Source organism: Euleptes europaea, chromosome 12, assembly GCF_029931775.1.
Source record: "Euleptes europaea isolate rEulEur1 chromosome 12, rEulEur1.hap1, whole genome shotgun sequence".
NCBI lineage: Eukaryota > Metazoa > Chordata > Lepidosauria > Squamata > Sphaerodactylidae > Euleptes > Euleptes europaea.
Window position 1 is genome coordinate 60,334,517 of NC_079323.1, and position 21,305 is coordinate 60,355,821.

General features: G+C 41.2%; 1 protein-coding gene across 1 annotated transcript; it reads right to left on the minus strand.

The window, feature by feature from the left end:
- Positions 1-3,950: 3,950 nt before the first annotated feature.
- On the minus strand, positions 3,951-21,299 carry SETD4 (SET domain containing 4). The gene is made up of 10 exons (XM_056858567.1): positions 21,206-21,299; positions 18,619-18,714; positions 16,978-17,015; positions 14,462-14,550; positions 13,210-13,639; positions 11,839-12,013; positions 9,488-9,569; positions 7,200-7,280; positions 6,946-7,069; positions 3,951-4,061 (listed from the first exon to the last, which is right to left on the minus strand). Exons 1-10 carry the CDS (start codon positions 21,276-21,278, stop codon positions 3,951-3,953), a joined length of 1,299 nt encoding a protein of 432 aa, XP_056714545.1. The 5' UTR covers positions 21,279-21,299.
- Between the last annotated feature and the right edge of the window lie 6 nt (positions 21,300-21,305).

A 21,305-nucleotide genomic window follows, 5' to 3' on the forward strand; every position in this document is an offset into this window, starting at 1 on the left:
CAGCTTGCATTTAGTTTGCAATTAACCAAGCTAGACATGTTTTACTTTGCTGTAATGCTAACATTTTCTTCCATTCTTCAGTTTATCATCTCCATCTACACGAGTAGATGCGGCCAGTGCTGGAAATTGCTTCATATAATTCATGCCGTAAAGGAGATCCATTCTTCCACTTGGCTTCATATTTCTAAGGAGCAATTCACTTCTAAGGCACAGTGAATCCTTGAAGACATCACTTATAGATCTTTCCCCTTAGTGGGTGTCATCTTTTGACATTTCATTCATAATGTACTTAAAAGCTTTAATTAACACAGTTTGAAAGTTGATACTATCTTATCTTCTCCTGAATAGACAGGTCTAAAAGCACTAACCCATGATGAATGAGCCCCACATTTTATAGCTGAAGCTGGGAAACTAAAAACCATTCTAATGATAGCTGTAAAATGATATCAAGGGAGCTTCTGAGATCATCTCATTCTCTCCACCCCCCATCAGTACCTCACTAGTAATAAGCAAAGAAAAATAAACGACAGCAATCTCCCCTGGTGTAACATTTGTGTAGGAATCATGTACTCCCTTTCCTGTAACTGTATCACACTTCACACAGTCATTACCTTTTCCATATTGCTTGTGTATATGATTTAAAATTAACAATGCTGGATAACAGATCTTCTTGTCTTTAAGAAAAACAAACTTGATAGCAAAAACGGAAAGTTGGGGGGAGTTTAACCTTGTAGCATGCTCAGAATTGTTTCCTGATCACTTCCAGTTGTATGTGGCAAATGCTAAAAAGGCTAACATTGGATTTCATGGGGGAGGGATTAGCAGAGCAGTCCTAAACCCTGACTCTAAATGGCCTAAGGCCCCAACTGATCCTAACGGTAGCATAAATGGAAAATATACCAGAACCGTACTAGTACTTCCCCTGTGCTGGTATAGGAATAGGCAGCATCAGGACAACGCTGGGATCAGGACTGAGTATCTTAACCCTCTCCAAATACTCCATGCACCCAGCACTGAGGTAATAGGGCTGTCTAGTAGCAACCCCCATGCAAAACTTGAAGTGGGAACTCTGTGTGTACGCTACTTGTGCATCTTCACTCTGTGTTATGCTTTTCTCTGGAGTCCTCCCAGCCCTGGTATACAAGGTAGGTTTCAACACCAAAGCTGCTAAGAGATTCTTAATGTGCTATGCTGTGTCTGTGAGCCCATTCTGATGTTCTGCTGGCCAGATGCTCGAATGCATAAGGTACATGTTCTTGCTCTGACTTCTCCTGTTTTGTTGCTGATTGGCCTATTGTAAGATGAATTTTGCATTTTTGCCAGCATCAGGTGGGCAGAGCTAAGAAATAGTAACATATTACCAGGCAAGCAGGAAATAGACTCTGGGGCAGCAATAAGAGAATGTTTGACTTCATAAAAAGCATTCCTGTCATTTCCCCAACAGCTCATGTGGGAAAAGCACCCACATGGCAGCAGGAGGTATGGGTTCAAATGGCACCGAGCTACCTGAGTATGATCACTCAAAGGCTCCAGTTGGTCATGCCAAGTCCAGTCTATAAGGGGGGGGGGGGCTTTGTTCCTACTCATGTTGTGCTTTGTGCATGAGTAGTGTTAGCTGTCAGCGAGGGTATGCAGTCGAGCCCTGGATAGCAAGCTCCGTGTCTCCCCTCCACACCTTTTCTTCCCATGGGAAAGTCCCGCCAGTTTGGGAGAAAGGTGCTATAGCCAGAGGCTCCTATACCCCCATTTCAAGGTAGCTTTCCTATTGTAAATCTGCTCTGATCTCAAGGTGTGATTTCACCGGAACCCTCTCTCTCTTGATGTTTGAGAGACCTCTGATGTTTTGCATTTCAAAGCCTTTACGTGTAAACATTTCTAGTGTATACATCCTATAAAGCTGATCTCTAAATGCCTTGTTTTCATTCTAACCTTAAGTTGCTTAGACTACTGTACTCGTTACTTTCTGAATAAAGCTTTTCAAACTCTCTGCAAATGCCTGGAGTGAAGTTTATTATTCCTGAGATGCAACAAAGTCCTAGAGTCTGACATTAGCATCTCTCTCTGGTGCCACACTGCCATGGGCCAACAATGACGGCTGCTTCCACATATGGCTGACATGGCAGGAAAGTCAGCACACCACTCTTATGATTAGTGGATTGCTATGGGGTTACTATGGAGTTCAGTGGAATTACTATGCCCTCCGTTACTTGGTGGTGTATGCATGGGGGGCGGGTGCTGTACATATTTGCCCTCTGCTGAGTTAGCAGAGAACACTAACGGTGCCAGGAATGCACCAAAGCTCACAGCTAAGATTGGACTGTTAAACTGATGCTTGTTAAAACTATATAGACAGATGGAAGACAATCATGCCCCCTTACTTTTGGTACAGTACTGAATGAACTCTTCAGGTGAACAAAATATGAAAGAAAAATTGACAGGAGTAGTCAGCGAATTCATCTGCCAACGCTATTAAGACAACCTTCTTGATACATTTTGGGCTTGTTTGCGGGGCATTAATAATTCAAATGACAAATTATTAAAGACTGAGAAAATTATCCCGAGGTGCAGCAGTTATGCCTTGCGTCATGGGGCAGACTCAACGATGTCTGCTGGGCAGCTTCTTAAATGTTTCTAGGCCTCGCGCAGAAAACTACCAGGTAGAAGGTGCTCGCTGGTCACTTTTGAAGAGGAGCCAGAGTGGTTTCCCCAGTGACCACAGCGTGGGACCACTCTCTGAACAATGCCAAGCCTTTTCCCTAGACAACACACCCGTGATTTAGAATCTTTTTTCTTCCGACCTGGTATGAGTGTGATTTAAACAGAACGTTCTTCCTAGCCAACCCAGTGTGCAAATTTCAGAAAATCCATCTAAATAGGGTTCCTAGAGATCCAGCGCTGTTCATAGTCCGCAGCACCACTTGGGAAATACCTGACTTGACTAGATGGGCACCAGTGGGTTTCCCCAGACTCACCCCCATAGATTCAAACAACACAGAAAAAAGAAGGAAAACAAGGAAGGTTTCTTCATATGCAGGAGAGGCAGCGTATTTGGTGTGGAAGAACAATACCTACTCTAAGATTAGGGTCCAGGAAAAAAATGGGGTCACTACAGTTATTGCACTGTAAGCCCTTCAGGATATACTCTTTATTTTATTTCCACATTTAACCCTTCAAGACTTTCCATGACTCACCCTAGAATAGATAAAACGCAAGCTAACATTCTATTTCCCAGTTATTAGAAAATGATCACATACTATCTTCAGCACAGTTTATTAAACAAAAGCTATTTTAAAACACAGTTTAGCCAAATTTGTTATTTGTGTAAAATTCCTGAGAGGTAAGAACAGTTCTTTTTTGGGGGGGGGGGGTGCTGTCAAGTCACAAGAGACTTATGGCAGCCCCTAGTGGGGTTTTCAAGGCAAGAGACGTTCAGAGGTGGTTTGCTATTGCCTGCTTCTGCATAGGGACCCTGGTATTTCTTGGTGGTCTCCCATCTAAATACTGACCAGGGGCGACCTTGTTCAGCTTCTGAGATCGAGCTAGCATGGGCTATCCAGGTCAGGGCAAGAACTTAGTTACAGAATCACCATTGATCGCCTGTTTCTAGCTTGTTTGATTTGAACGCCTGGATCAGTTCTTCAGTCATGGTGTCCTTCAAACTTTCCTGCTCTGTAACTGTCACCTATTATAATATGAATGACCATACTTTTGGATTTAAAGGGGCCTTGTCTGACAATGAAGGTCCTCTCTTAGTGTAGTGAGTTGGGCCAGAAAGTCTCAGATTCCATCCAGGTCTCCAGGGCTTCATGATATAAAATACATTTGTGGCCCCAGCTTAAGAGAGAGCGAGATTCCCTGCACTCCAAAAATATTCCAATATGCTATTCTGCTCCAAGGAGATCAAATCGTTGTGCAGTGTAAATGTCCAAGATCGTTGTGCAGTGTAAATATCAAAGATTCTTAGCTGATAGTAGTAAGATTTTTAGATCTTCCATACGTAATGCCTCTACCAAAGTTAGTTGGTTTATAAGATCCACATAATCCTGTTTTAAACACGATACCTGGAAAGTAAAAGAATATTAATGAATTCTACCAGCCACTGCATTATATTAAACATAAATCCAGACTTGCTGTAAAAACTGCGCAAACCCCCCCCCCCCAAGATTGTGAACATTGCATTTAAAACATGAGCCGAGGCATACACTTTGATCACCTAGAGAGGCCTTCTTGGTGTGCCACCACTGGTGAAAATTTGGTAATCTTTGGTAAACAAGGGCCATCCATCAAGATTAGGGAACTCCCTGCTCCTTGAGATCTGCCACCACCACTTCCTCCATGCTTTAGGAAGATGGCTCAAATTATATTTTTTCATATGATATTTGTTCCTACTTATTTATAGGGAGTTGCTAAAATGACTCAACGGAGGCTATCATACTTTGGTCACATTATAAGACAGTCACTGGAAAAGACAATTGTTCTAGGAAAAGTTGGAAGCAGCAGGAAAAGAGGAAGACCCAACTTGAGATGGATTGACTCTATAATGGATGCCACAGCCCTCAGTTTGAAAGACCTGAACAAGGCTGATCAGGAGTTTGCTGATTTGGGCTTTTCTTTTGATTTTGGTTGCTGCTTGGGGGAGGGAGAGTCGTGAGCTACTTATATATCACAATTTAAAAACCGTTAAAACCAATAATTTACCAGATAAAAATTAGCCAGTCCCAGTGATTACCTTTCCCGTACGGATCTTAATTGCAGCAGAGCAAAATTTGGCAACTTGAGTGAGACAAAAAGAGTCCCCGTCCCAAAGAAGAAGTTTCATTACCTTTTCCTCTGATTCCATTAAATTAATAAGTGGATGGATCAGGTTCTGCCGAATACCCTCGTAATACCCACATCTTAGGAGAACATGATTTGTGTTTTCCATTCCTCCCGCACCACATGGGCACTCCCACTGTGCTCTTGGCAGCTTCCTAAAGTTTCCCTCCAATAAAGCTGAGGGTAGAGCAGATCCTCATGCGAGGGTTAAAGCACGCCTATACTTATTTGATTCTAGTGTAAATAAATACATAGCAGGGACCAGACGGTAGAGTATACTGGAAGGAGCTAGATAAGCTGGGGAGCTCCTAAGATCTGTTTGTCTCTCAATGTCATATATCCTTTGCTTCACTGAGGCCTTCGCTTCCTCTCACCTGAGCTCTAAAAGGGATTGTGGAGAGAAGCCCAGTGTTTCTATTTTTTCAATGGAGTGCTTCCACCATTTAGATTTGAACTGATCCAGCCCAAGCAGAGGTAAAAAGCCTTCTGAGATCTCATGTACCCTCAACCATAGTAAAATAGAGGCTAAGGTAATTCTTAGGAGCCCCGTGGCACAGAGTGGTAAGCTGCAGTACTGCAGTTGAAAGCTCTGCTCATGACCTGAGTTTGATCCCAACAGAAGCCCGTTTCAGGTAGCCGACTCAAGGTTGACTCAGCCTTCCATCCTTCCGAGGTCGGTAAAATGAGTACCCAACTTGCTGGGGGTAAAGGGAAGATGACTGGGGAAGGCACTGGCAAACCACCCCGTAAACAAAGTCTGCCTAGTAAACGTCAGGATGTGACGTCACCCCATGGGTCAGTAATGACCTGGTGCTTGCACAGGGGACCTTAGCCTTTTTTTAAAGGTAATTCTTGCCTCGATTTTCAGCATGCCTGTTTCCAGGCGAGCCCAGGAATTTGAGACTAGGCGAGGAACCTGTAACACCGCCCTAAGGAATTTTGATTGGACCTTCTCCAGTGGGCTATAATTTGTTTTTGAGGCGCCTAGGATTGTACCATAGGCCATTTGGCTGACAGATTTCGCCTGGAATAGTTTGAGGGCCGCCGGAATATAGAAAGCTCCTTTTGTCCTAAAGAACTGTAGAATAGTAAATGAGGATCTCACTGCAGCCAGGGCCACTTGTCTATGGTGTTCATTGTACAGGCCATTCATCTGGAAGGTCACCCCCAGGTATTTGTACGATCTAACTTGTTCAATACTATTCCCATCAATCAGCCAATTTCTCCTATTCCAATGGTTTCCAAAAGCTACCACTTTGGTTTTATTATAATTTATAGAGAGTGCTTCAGCTTTGCAAAAATTAGCAAGTCTTCCTAGCACTGTTTTCATACCAACCTGGATTCTGGATAAGATCACCACATCATCCGCATAAATTAATAGCGGGATATTGTGCTGTGCTATTTTCGGGGGGTGCAAATCCTCTGAACTTAAATGCTCCATGATATTATTGATATAAAAAGAAAACAAAGCAGGAGCCAGAAGGCATCCCTGTCTAACATCTTTAGTTGAAGGAATAGACTCAGTAAGGCTTCCATTTCTATTACATCTTACTCTGATGGATGTGTGCCTGTGCAGCTCCTGAATAAGGTATAGAAGCCTCCTATCTATGGAGGATTTTTCTAATTTACTCCACAGTCAGATCCTGAATACTGAGTTAAAGGCTGCTTTGAAGTCAACAAAAGTGGCATAGAGAGAGGTAGCGTGCTTTGAGCTATATTTCTCTATGACATGTTGTAGAATTAAGCAATGCTCCCCTGTGCCTCTGCCTTCTCTAAACCCTGCATATAAATGAGCTCATGGCTGCTCCTCAAAAAATTCAAAACAATTGTTCAGCAGGACCTTTTTATAAAAGGAACAGGGTCATAGTTCATGTGTGTGAAACTTTAGGTAGCTGTGATTGCTTTGTTCATTGTACACACCAGATTTGTGATCCAGTTGTTGTTTTTTTACAGTTTGTATGTACCACACTATTTTATTGTATATAGTACATTGGGGGAGTTAAGCTTTAGGGAGATTGTAATGATTCTATCTTAAGATCTTAAATGCAATGTTATATTTCATTTTTATATGTGGCATTCAATATACTATTACCCGTTCTCAGTCCTTGGGCTACAGTGGGATAAACACACCTTCTGAAGGGCATGCTGCGTCTCCTCTGTCAGTGACGTACATATTTTTCTTGCAAGGTCCAAACACTTCTTTTCATTCCTCTCTGAAATGGTTTCACCAAGCAGCACTTTCTTCCATGAAGTACTACAACCAAAATGTTTGAATAAAAGTATCACAATTCTGAATGCAACATAAAGATACCAATAAAGCCAAAGAATGGCAACCTGGTATATCTTCGTAACAGACATTTTCAGCGAAGACTTGCAGAACTTACAACTGGTCTGCTTCAAGACACAATATCTTGAGTGCTGTAAGAAGTCTCCAAGAGGGCCCATCCCATCCAAATGTCAGATTGCTAGAAATGGAAAAGAGCAAATCACGAAGTGGTGCAAATTGTTAATTTCAAACAGAATACAAGAACAAGAGGCTGCTTCAATCAATTTACATATCCAGTAGTAGCAAAGGAGAAATTATTAAGAGGAAGATGCATCTTTGACAGATCCATGGAGGAAAGCTCTATGAAGAGCTAGTGTAACTGTCACATTGTTCACTGAATGTCTTATGCCATCTGAATGCATTTGTACATTTATATTTTGTAATCCGTCTTGAGCAGGGGTCTCCAGCATGGTACCTAAGGGTGCCCACTGACACCATTCCTGGTGCCTGCCAAGTGTTTTTAGATAGTGGGTGATGCCAGGTGGGGCTTTTGCCCAGAAAGGCTTCTGATTGGCTTTGGAAAATTTTTTAAAATGTTGCTTTGGCAGCAGCTGCCACCACAGCACAAAGATCTTTACTGTGGGAGAAAAGGTAAGCTGTGGCAGCCATTTTGTGGCTAGCTCCACCTCCTGCAGCAGCCATTTTGTACTTGTGCTCACTGCACTGTGTCAGAATCACACAGATGTCCATTGGCTCAAAAAGAATGGGGACTCCTGGCTTTAGCCTCAGCAAGAAAGGTCAGCTATCTTATGAGAAAGATTGACAGAACTGGGGAACTTTCCTTTGACTATGGATTATGAGGGCTGTGGAGTATTTAGTGATGGGGGTGATTTCCATTTGAAATCACCTTTGCATCCATGTGTTATATTTCTGTTTGTAGGTTTTTCTTTTGTCAAAGACACTGAACTATCTTGCAATGTTTTGTGATGGTTTTGACAGTATTAATGGGGGACATTGGTCCTTTTGTTGCCTGTTTTGCCCTTTTTGAGAGTTGGTTCTGCAGCCTACATGGGAGTTTATGGGGGCTCTTATTATTCTCTTAGCTTTTTCTATGTATTTTATGATGTTTTTATGTGACCATTTTAAGTTAAATAAATAAACTTTTAAAAAGTCCGCTATAAAGTGATGTCATTATTGTAGCTAAACAGAACCTCCACATTCACAGTACACCAGATACAGGGACATACAAAGAGGAAGGCTCTTGCCTTCATGCCCAATTTGTCGGTTTTGTGGAGGCATCTGGCTCATTTTAGGAACTGTAGACTACCCTTTGCTTTGAGTAGGTTCCTACTGTGTAATTTTACATCATTTATGTCATGCTAATACTTATGCTTTGTTTCTCATCTCCAGTTCTAGACTTCTACAAGTCAAATCTCTTATTGCAACTGGATGTCCCATCCTTTTGATTGTATTGACCTATTCTGTGTAATCCACCTTGAGTCCCAGTGAGAAAGGCAGAGTATAGATAACGTAAAGAAATAAATAAAAATGACCATTAGAAACTGGATACCTCTTAGGACTTATGGCATTCTTACTCGGTTCTAACTGTTTCTCCTGTCTTCCAACTCTGACCCAACCACCAAGGCAGGAAGAACAGGCTCTCCATTCAGTAAGGGTAAGAGGGCAGTTGTCCCTTCTCTGTTTCAGATTAAATATGATTACTCCCCCCTCAAGAACACTTATCTCTCTGGTTATGAAATGTAAAAGTGAATCAAAACAAATGCTTTTCATATACACTGCTTCTAAAAAAACCAAATAGCCAAGATGTGGACCTTCTTGTGAACACACAGTCTCATTCTCTCTCACACACACATATACACAGGTGAGATAGCCTCATCAAGAAAACGGCAGAAAGCTTAAAATTCACACAGTTGCAGTTCTAAAAGTCTACATAGTATACAAGTCATACATTTCACCATGTTAATAAATATGGCCTTCTTTTGTTGGGGAAGCAACTAATGCCCAACTATGAGAATTTATTTTGGTGCTATGTTTTTAGCACAAATATTATTATCAAAGTTACAGACTAGGATCCACAAGAGGATTTCCATGAGTGGAAGGGAGAAAGTGGTTTTTGCTAATTCTGCCCTCCCACTGCAGACTTCTGACTCTTCCCCCCACCACCACCATGCTGTTTTGGTGGGTCTCCTATCCTCCAGGAGCAGCATTTAGCTCAGTGGAATTTGGGCTGCAGCAGGAGAGAGGAAGCAAGGAAGTCACACTCTAAGGATGGAAATCCCTTCTGTCCGCAGAAATGTCCCGTAGATCCAAGCAACAGTATAGCACAAGATCACAGAAGGAACTTCTTTAAAAAAAACTACATATTTTGTGCGTGTGTGTACTTACTCTAAATGTTTGTGCTCTTTCAGAATGGAAACTTTCATGTGCCTCTGCTTATCCTCTGGAATTAGATATTCAAGAAGACAATCTATAAGGAAAAAGAAGTTCACAGTGAATAATAGTTACAATAAAGAGTGGCATTTGAACTGTTCTGGTATAGTGCTCCATTATCCTCAGTGGCATTACAAGAATGAGTCTGGCTGGTTTGGCCAAGAGGGTATGGGGTGAATGGTGGAGAAGAGAATTTACAGCCTCAGTCATGCTGCCTGTCAGTCCACCACTGCAAGACTACCTGACGCCCACTGCCGGTTATATTGGCCTGCTCCTCCCAACAACCCCTGCCTGGGATCAGGCGGATGAGCGGCAGCAGAGGAAGAGCAGGCTGCTTCACTGAGCAAGAGCAGCCAAGTCATTGTGAAGATCTGGCGTCGTCGCATTATGTGTTGATGTCATTATGAGAAACAGAGGAAAAAATGTTTCCTACATGCTTCACTCCCTGCTTCTAGAACGGACACACATAACTTGACCTGGCTTAATTTACTCAAGTTATCTGCTTCCTGACATAAATTATTCCCTGCTTTTTGACTGTGACAGTCTGGATTGTGTTGATCTGAGGGCATCATGCACAGCTTAGCAGCAAGGGTTTTGTAAGCACATACAATAACTATACCACTTTGACGTACACAGCACTTTCTACAGGGTTTAACACAAAGCATCTTTAAGCCATACCCACAAGTTCATCACAGAAACCTTTTAAAAAAAATTAGTAACCATATAATGATGGCATAGGAGTCACAGTCTTTTTCCCACCTACACCACCAGGGTAACATGAATAAAGGTTCAGACCACGTAAGAACACATACTTATTTTATTTACTTCATTTATACCCCAGCTTTCCCTTCCCAGTGGGGACCCAAGGTGGTTTACCTCATTCTCATATCCTCCATTTTATCTTCACAACACTATGAGGTACGAGTGTGTAACTGGCCCAAGTTCACCCAATAAGCTTCCATGGTAGAGTGGGGACTCGAACCTGACTCTTCCAGATCCTAGTCCAACACTCTAACCACTACATCATGATGGCAGCTCTGCCCTATGCAACTAACAGCACATTCCTGAGGAAGGGGGCCAAATCCCCTTAGGAGGCGGTGTGACCTTGCCGCCAGCGTAAGTGCATCTAAACATGGATTATGACGCATTTATGCTGCCGGCGAGGGCAGTTCCACCAGCGCCCGAGCACCGCGGAGCTACGCCTCGCCCCTCCACCGGCACGGCCTCTCTGTGGCACAGGCCACGGCGTAGAATGGCCATGCCGGCGCAGGGGGCATTCCAGGGGCGGGGTGGGGAGCCGCCGGTTAGGCAGCTTCCTATCCCCGTTTGGCCTATTACGCCAGCGCTGGGAACAGCGGTGCTGCGACTGTTATTTAGCAGGTGCAGCTTTTCAGTTTTCAATGGGGCTTTTAGCCCCACTGAAAACAAAAAAAGCCCCATTGAAAAGGCCATCCTCGCACGCCGCCAGCTCAGGAACGGGCTGTCAATGTAATCCCAGCAACATAGAACAAACAAGAAGAAGAGTTGGTTTTTATATGCCGACTTTCTCTACCACTTAAGAATCAAACCTGCTTACAATCACCTTTCTTTCCCCCCCTCCCCCACTACAGACACCCAGTGAGGTAGGTGGGGCTGAGAGCTCTAAGAGAACTGTGACTAGCCCAAGGTCACCCAGCTGGCTTCATGTGTAGGAGTGGGAAAGCCATCTTGGTTCACCAGATTAGCGTCCACCACTCATGTGGAGGAGTGGGGAATCAAACCCAGTTCTCGAGATTAGAGTCCACCTCTCCAAACCACCGCTCTTAAGCACTACACCATGCTGGCTCTCCAAGCTGTCTTTTTCAGTAAGGGCTCCCACCTTGTGGAACCAGCTCCCTAAGGAGGGGGGCCACCACCCCAAGAAGTTTTAGAAGGCCCTTTAAAACTATTTTATTTGCTAGGGCAGGTTAATGGATTTTTTTCTATGTCATGTAGAGTTTAATTTGGAATTGTAAACTGGCTTGAGCCACAAAGGAAAGGCAGGGTACAAACATTTTAAACCAATAGTCAAGGACTATTGTCCTGCCTCATTTTGCTTCACAGAATAATGCCCTATGCACTTTAAAAAGATGCCTGCCCAAGACTACGGCTTATGATCACATCACGCAAGCTCACCTAAAGCCAGGTTGGTGCACTGCAGGGCTTGCAGCAGTGGTAGTTGATATCCTATGGAATCAACAGGATTCAAAGCCCCGAGAGTGATAGCCACCATTGTTCTAAGCCCCAGTTCCTTGGTATTACCCTTCAAGAATTAATCACCACCTTACCTGACCCAACATGCACACTGTTGTGTGGATTACTGGGGGCAACAAAACCATATTCAAGCAGCAGGCGCTGATCATCATGAGGGCCATAGTTAATAAATACTTCTTTGTATTTTGCACAGCGTGAAAGGGTCTTTATTTCATAGCATCCTGTCTTTTCATTAAATCCAGCTTTCACCTTGAGGCAGGGTGGAAAGAGATACAATTTTAGCTTAAACAAAATTCTTGAAAACACAAATGGGCTAGAAGTGTATAACTACTTCTGAAATAATGTTTAATTTATTATGTTTATATCATGGCTTTCTTCTTTTATGGAACTCAAAGGTGGAGACTTAGTACTCAAGAGGGTTCCCCTCCAAAGACATGCTTAGCTTCAGCAAAGCAACTCCACCATATCCAGTTGCCTTGTGCTAAATCCACTGATCATCTCTATGGTCATGGTTGCCTAGTGGCTCATAAAGGCCATAAAACGAGAGGAGTGAAGTCTTTTTTCTTATACAAATGGCCTATACCAGAATTCAAAATAGTATATTCAAATTTTTTTTCTCATCAGACCACTTGTTCCTGATAGCTATACTAATTTTGGCTACTATTTCAGATTAGGTGTGTTAAGTGCCGTCAAGTCGCTTCTGATTGATGGCGACCCTATGAATCAACGTCCTCTGAAACATTCTATCCTTAATAGCCTTGCTGAGGTCTTGCAAACTGAGGGCCGTGATTTCTTTTATAGAGTCTATCCATTTCATGTTGGGTCTTCATCTCTTCCTACTGCCTTCAACTTTTCCTAGCATTGCTGTTTTTTTCCAGTGATGCTGTCTTCTCATAACGTGACCAAAGCTTCAGCTTAATCATTTTAGCTTCTAGGGAGCATTCAGGCTTGATTTGATCTAGAACCCACTTATTTGTCATTTTGGCGGTCCATAGTATCCATAAAAGTCTCCTACAACACCACATTTCAAAGGAATCTACTTTCTTCCTGTCAACTTCCTTCATTGTCAACTTTCACAGCCATGCATACTAATAGGGACTAGAGGATGTTTTGAAGGTCATTAATTCAGAGGATCGCCGTAAGCCAGAAGAGACTTGATAGCACATAACACACACAAAAATGTAAATTCCTAAGAAGTCTTTTAATATTAAATTTAAGTGTTACAAGATCAAACAAATGCAAAATGATCTGGGTGTTCCAATCAGATATAAGAGATGTGTCTGAACAAGTTTCAAAACAAGAATAACTATTGTTTCTACTGATACATGGTCACCTTTGGAGGCATCTGTTACTTGAATACACTAAGTTTGCAATTACAATGTGTCATTCCCATGATATCCATTACAATTTCATACCCACATTTGATCAAATTTTAAATTAGCTACCTGGACAGTTGGACTATGATTTAGTAGGTCTAAGTATGGGGCTAATGCATAGTTATCCGGTTCTCTAGAAAAACATTCCTTCTGTGAATGCTTCATATATACTGTTCTTGTATTTATGGTGCACCAAGCCCATTTGAAGGCGCTGTAGTTAAAAACAGATTCCACATTTTCAAGAAACAGAGGTTGCAGGGAAAAGAAAAAACTCTTGGATGAGATATACTGCTCCTGCACGAGACTTCTTTGCTCATGGGCCTTTCTTCTCAAGGGCTCAGGAAGCACGTCCACTGCCTGTTGCTCCAAGTAGACAGGACAGGTGTATGTTTCAGGTAGAAGATCCAGGTAAGGCCGCCACAGAGACTTCTTGAGAGAACATTTTTCTGCTATCAGAAATGTACACAGTGCAGTCAAAGAAGAAATTGGAGGCCTCCATCTAGCAAAAAGGCAAAAGAAAACCTGAAAACCAGAAACATGCTCCCACTCACTACATACACAGGGTTTTAAAATGCATACATTGCTGCTCCCCAGGTACAACACTTACTTGAAGTGACATCCTAAGCAGAGTTAGGTAAAGGTGGTCCTCTGTGCAAGCACCGAGTCATTACTGACCCATGGGGTGACGTCACATCCCAACATTTCCTAGGCAGACTATGTTTACGGAGTGGTCTGCCACTGCCTTCCCCAGTCATCTACAAGTCAATGGGCTTAGAAGGATATAACTCTAAGGAGTGCATTTGTCACTGTTTTCTATAAAATGCTAACAGCTTGCTTCAAAGAAAGTAAATATGTTTTAAAATCCCACTAGAATTAACATTTTTTTAAAAATACTTAACTCTGCACAAGTACTTTAAAACTCTACAGGAATTAAGGAAACAGATTTTTCTGAATTGCCCCCTTCTCCTTTTATTTTTTATCTATAAAAATTAGCAAACATGCAGAGCAATAGATTTTTTTAAAAAACTGATTTTGAAATTAATATTCTCAGTACCCTGCTTTCCCCCTTTTCATTATTAGCCATTATTTTAAATGTTTTTAAAGGTTGACTTTCCCTGTGAGTCTATTTTCCATGTTATTGTTCAGTTTATAAATATGCACTCAGTATCACCTAAGCAAAAGTTGCATGTTTCATAAACTTTCCTCTGTTTGGTTCTATCGAAAGCAATGGTAATAACTCATATAAAGAAACACACAGTGGGATCCAAACAGAGAATTCAACAAACCAAATACAAGGTTTTAGTAAGAGAGATCAATTCACTTTATAATGTATTCTCCGAGGTAGCTGTTAAGTACAGTATCAGAGGTGAGCAAGCATTTCTCAGGCAATGCCATAATCAACTGTCCTGCCTGTAAAATGTAAAAAAAAAAAAAAAAAATCCAAGTGAATATACTTCCAAATACATTTTTCAAAGAGCTATGTAACAATCCAGATATGTAACAATGCACTATTCTTGCACTAGTAACACTTGGTTACAGAAGAGATGTTTATTGGAAAGACTGATGTTGAAGAAGAGATTGAGATGCCCAGTTTTGACTGGGTGAAACTTGTTATCAAGTCAAGTTAAAATAATCAGGAGTGTTCTTGGAGCCAGCCTTGTTCCTGGCAGACCAGGTTGATGTGATTACTTTCTATCACCTGCAATTTCATTAGGAAGCTATTTCCCTTACTAGACATAACCAATATAGTCATACTTAATCCCAACCAGAGACATTACCAGTGGGGGGAGGGTTCGAACCAAGAATTGGGATCTCTCTTGCTCTGGATGGGCTGAACTCCCTCTACACAAGTGTGGGGGTGCTGCTGGACCTTGGCCTCCTGTTGAATGAACAGGTGGCCAGGGGTGCCTTTCACCAGCTTTGACTGGTGACCCAGCAGCAGCCCTTCCTGGCCAGGAAAGATCTTGCCATTGTGGCATATGCCCTGGTAACATCTAGATTATATTACTGTGATACACTTGGTATTGCCCTTGAAGTCTATCCAGAAGCTACAGTTGGTACAAAATGCTGCCGCCAGAATGTTGACTAGAGTGGGTCATAGGGACCCTATCACTCCAGTCTTGTTCAATCTACAATGGTTCCTAATTTGCTTTCGATCTGCAGCACTCGTCTTGGTTGTGGCTTCCTAGAGGCACCTGGTTGGCCACTGCTGGACTTGATGGGCCTTAGTCTGATCCAGCAGGGCCTTTCTTATGTTCTTATGATCTCTATTCAAGGTGCTGGTATTGACCTTTAAAGCCTTATATGGCTTAGGGCCAGCATACCTGAAGGATCACCTCCCATATGAACCTACTAATCCACTCCAGTCATCTTTGGAGGCCCTGATTCAGGTGACCCTGCCATCTGAAGCGAGACAGATTATGACCTGAGAAATGGCCTTCTGAGTTATGGTACCAAAACTTTGGAACTCCCTCCCCAGGGAGATTCGTCTGTCTTCCACCAGCAGGTGAAGAGTTTTTTTTTTGTTTGGCCTTTCTCCCTGGTTGTGTTATTATGTGTTTGTATGTCTCTATGTTTTTATTGAGTTATTTAAAAATCTTACATTATTTTAAATGCTGCTTTAATGTTTGATGTTCACTGCCTTTGGGACCCTCTTTGAGTAAAAAGTCGGCATAGAAATGTTTTAAATAAATAAATAATACTGGTAGAATGTTTCTGTAACTGCCAGGCTAGATTACTGTAACATGTCCTACATAAGTCTTGCCCCTGAAGACAGTGCATAAACTTTAGTTGATAGAGAACACAGCTGTTTGCCTGTTGAGCCTGCAGGTGTGATCACAATTTTTCAAAGCTTTGTTGGTTACCTGTACATTTCCAGGTTCAACTCAAGGTGCTGGTACTTATCTATACACCCTTCACAACCTGGGACACATACATGAAGGACCATCTCTCTGCATAAACTCAGTCACTTACTGAGATCAGCAGAGCAGTTTGTTGGACCTACTGATTTAGATAACTGTGCCCAAAATGTAGTGCCACATTTCCTCCAAAGCAATAGGTTTTATCTGATTAATCAACTAAAGCTTTAAATTGCAGAGGTGATAGCAAGTAAAATCAGTATGACTCAAAGGACTTACCATTATGACACAAATACCTTCCTTTCACCAGATCTGATTACGTTACAGCTTTTCCTTCCAGTTAAAATTCAAAGCACAAAGATAATTAGTGAAATTATACTGTTTCCCAAAAGCAGCTGAAGATGAGAGCGCTCAGTTGAAGCCAATGTCACTATGACATTGTGACAGAAAGACTTTGATTTCTCACTGGGAAAAAGCTGAGTAGAAATACTTAAATAAATTCATCAAATGACTCCTTTCAACCAAATTGGATTTAGTCTCTACCACTAAGCGTTCCTTCAACAGAGAAAGACATAGAAATACTTACATAGAAATATTTACATAGGCAGCCTAACACTTTTCTAGAGCAGCACAGTTGGGGGATTAAATCCAGTGCCATCCTGTTAAAGGTTGCTGTAACCAACCCCCAACCCAAGCACATTATTCCTCTATACCAGAGGATAGGAGAGATTTCTGGAAGGTGTGAAAGAAAAAAAAACCCTATCCTTTCTACTTTCACCCCCTCTTAAATCTTTCCCCCGTAACCCCTGAACAGGAAAGCTCTATTTACATTGTGCTCCAACAGTCTTGTTCCAGGAACCTAACCAGAAGCACTTCCGTTAGGGGCTGGAGGATACACTGCAGCATTTCTCCACTTGTATTCTCACATTGTCAGTCTGTGCCATAATGTCTACGTTGGTTTTGTCATAGGAATACAAACCTGAAGGGCTTTTGTGGTCATCAGTCCTCTTCCGGTTTCTAGAATCGACACAAAACAAGAGTAGTTGCAGTGAAATTCACTACTGTGTTCCACAGAAAACTGCAACAGAGGGTTTTTAATTCAGACTCAAAGAAAAGAGATTTTACCCTCCCCTCCCTTCCAAATAAGAGTGTCTTATAAAGTAACTCTGCTCTTAGGCAAAGCTGGAAACAAGAAAACACTAATTGGCTAGATAAACTTGCAGTGTTGGCCAAGCTGATGAACATTGTCAATAAAAAACCAAGAGAAGATTTTACAAAGAACTGGAAACTATATTATGAATACATTGCTAAGTAATTTAACTAAGTAGAAAGCCATAATCTGAGATGATTTTTTCTCTTTTTTTTTGTAATCAGTAATCAATGCTAGTTTAGTGTTATACAGAATAGTTACATACTAACGAGACAACTAAATAAGGTTATGATATATGAAAGCATTTCATCTTCTTTAATTTTTTTTAAACTCCATATAAATTAACTTTTGATATCAGCAATTTGAGTTTAATTCTATTAATTATTCATTGACATGAAAGTATAATGGTTTAATAAAGTAAAATATATACATAAACATATAGCAGGTCAACGTAGTTTTAACCAACCAATATTATGTTGTGTAAGCATTTAATAGTTTCATATCAGTTCAGGTTAGAAGGATTATAAACCCATTCCAGTTATTCACAAACAGTAACTTGTCCTAGAGATATATTGACAGGCAGAATTGTTATGTCGTGTGGTTTGTATGCTTTTTGTTATATGTTGTTGTATGTTTTATAATATGTTGAGGGGGGAAATTAATTTTAAAAAAAGGGTATCATAAAGCATAACATGGATTGCAACCTTACACGGTCTTCCTTAGGTTTAGGCACGAACATTATCTGCTGCTGTGTTTTTTCTAGGTTACCCATAATTTTACAGCCTGTGTTTAAAAACACATGTCCTTCCCACTTAGTTCATCAGACTTCAGGGGCAGCATAACAAAAATTCCTGACTGCAACCAGGACTGTAGATTTGTTATAGGGCATTTTGTTCACTGATAGTAACTAGATTCCAAAAAGCTGATCTGCCTCATGCAACATCTCCCGCAATTTGCATGGACTGCAGCAGCTAAAAACAGAGCCACTGTGATTGTGCAGATCATGGGAACTATGACAGAAGCTCCCAAAAAGGCATCAGTGGCTGCTTCCCCCACCCTGGCCCAACACTCCCAATAACCTAGGGCTCCAGTAGGTTTGAACTGGCCCTGGAGTATCTTAGAAGTTAAACATAACATGCCACACCCTGGGCACAATCTAGCTAAACTAGAAGATGCCTAACTTTTATTGGACTGTATCCTAAAATCCTACAGCCTATCCAAAATGACCATCCCATTGCCCCATTAAGATAACACAGAATGCAATCCTAAGCAATCCTTCTATGTCCACTGTATTCAAATTCATAGACACCCTCGTGGGGGGGGGATGTATGACAGCACATGCTCCTGCAAATAACACTGCCTGCTGTATAAATATGACCACATATTCAGCTAGAGTAGAAGTATCACTATATCCTACTTAACCTTGTATTAGTAAAACACACAGCCTGTTAGCAGCTATCAAAACCTTACCTGAAAATTGGGCTGGCCTTAATATACTGTCTTCATAGCCTCTTTCTTTCAGCCATTTCTTAAGACATATGTATTCACATTTGTGGCTAAGATTAACTAAACAAAGTAGTGAGGAAAGAAATAATTACTCTGGGTACACTTTACTTCGATGTTGTTTTAGAAAAAAGCAGTATAACTAACAAAACTATTACACACAGGGTACACACCACAACCAGTAAAAATTTAAATAGAGAATGAATGCAAATATTTAGATTCCATGGAATAACTTGCCAATGCAGAGCCAAAACAGATGCAATGCTGGGAGATCTGGGATCAGATCTTTTGAGCATTTCTAGAAGTCTAATTAACTGCTGTCCAAGGCTTTGATTTGGACCAAGTGTTCAACCCTTTCAGCATCACATGATTTCCCCAGTCCAAATGCACATCATGTCCAGATGTTCCTTTCCTGGAACAAAAGGGCATCTGTTTTTGTTTGTTTGTTTCATTGGCAAACAACAGTACCAGGAGTGAGAGAGAGTCAGGTACTTAATTTGTACTGCATTGTTTCCTAAAATTCTACAGCCTGATTGACAAATGTGTGAAGCTCTTAGCCTTCTGAATTGGTAGACTATTTATTTAAAACATTTTCATGGAGCCTCATAACAAGATTTTTGAGGCAGTGCTCAATAACCAACATCTAATACAGGAGGGGCAAGAGCGACAACCTGTCTCTGAAGGTTTGGGAGAACTTCTTCTCCTAGTACATAAAATTGAACAAAACAGGCACCAGGCAAACAACTATGGAGAGGCAGTTTCGCAGGTGGAGTCCCACAACCCTAAAGCCCACTGAACTCACCTCAGAAAGTGGGGGTACCCTGAGAAGGTCCTAAGTCAAGGTTCTTAATGGTCTAGCAGATTCACACAGGAGCAGGTTATCCTTCAGATACCTGATTCCAGGCCAATTAGAACATTAAAGATAAGAACCAGCACCTAATTTGTGCCCGGCAGTGAAGTTCATTCAATGCTGGTGAAATATGTTTCCATAGCCTTACTAGTTAGCAATCTCATATTCTGAACCAATTGAAATTTCTGAACAGTATTCAAAGGCAGCCTCACATCTAGCATATAGCAGTAATCTAATTTGGATACGACCAGAGTATGAATAACTGGGAACAGGTCATGCTTTTCTAGGAAAACGTGCAGTTGGCTAAAGTTGCTATATGCCACAGATCAGACTTGAGCCTACATCGGCAAATATGGATTGAAAAGGAGCACAATTTGCAAACCCACTTGTGATGTTGTGATATATAAATACAGAATGCGTGTTTTGTGTGTGTGTGTTTTATTTCTGTGTTTTAATCCCTCCCCCTGCTTCTGTGTGCTTTCTCTGAAGTAAATCCCATTTAATTCAATGGGGCTTTCTTACAAAGCAATCCTATGCCCACTTACCTGGGAATAAGCCCTGTTCAATACAGACACTGATTTCTAAGAAGACATGCCAAGGATTGTGCATTCTAACGGGTGCAGAAGAGATGCATTAATTCTTGATGCTATTTTTTAAATTAAATTTTAAATGCCCAAAGGAAAAAAAATAGATCTGGTAGCCTTCAAGGTTCAACAAGATCCATTGGCTTTGTCTACAGTTTTTATAGCTCATGAAGCTGCAACATGCAGTCAGATAGTTGTGTAAGTGCAATAAAAAGTTCAACAAGTTAAATGTTAACAGGTGTGTTATGTAACTTTTTGCTTGGATGAATTAAACAAGTAATGGTTATAAAACAGGCAAACTTGCAGTTAAAATACATGAAAACAACGGCTGTCAAAAACCTACAGACCTAAATTCACATAACAATAAATCAGTGGGTCGCCATACCAAGTAAATTTGAACTTGTAGATCACTATACCAATAAGGTTGGGAACCAGTACTCTAGAGTACTCTAACACGTTCACTATACTGTCAACCAAGCAGCATTTCAGTCTCATTTCGATTTAGTTTTAATTTATTGCTTTTCATGTCATTTCCATATCCACAACCAATTTAGACCATCTACTACTTCACTGGAGACAGCTGAACACTAGCAGCAGAATTGGGTGTTGTCTGCATACTGATGATACGTCTGCCCATTCACATATAAAGTAGGAGGCACCTGTGGCATTCTTACCTTAACAATAAAAACTACATACAGTGTGCTTCCCACCAGCATGGTGCTGCAGTTAGAGTACTGAACTATGGCCAGGAAGACCCAGACTCAAATTTCTGCTTGCCACAAAACTTGCTGGGTTACCATGGATCAGTCATTCTCTCTCATCCTAACCTTCCTCACAGGGCTACTGTGAGGATAAAATGGAGAACTCTGAAAGCCACCACTAGCCACATTTGAGGCAGGGTGAGATAACAGTACAGTAGATAAGATGCACGCCTATTTGGAAGTAAGCCCCACTGAATTCAGTGGGATTTATTTCCATTCAAGCATGCATATCATTTCTAACACTGAATATTAATGTACAAAGCTTATCTCACTAAAAAGACAATAAAAATATCTATCTTGACTGATCACTAATAATTTTGTTGCTTTAAACCATATATTTTTTTAAATCACATTACCACATTGTGAAAAATATCTAGAGTGATTTCTTCTCCTCTTTCGGAATGTCCGGCCTCTACATTTCTTCATATTCATCAGATGTCTTCAGAATCAATCTATGAC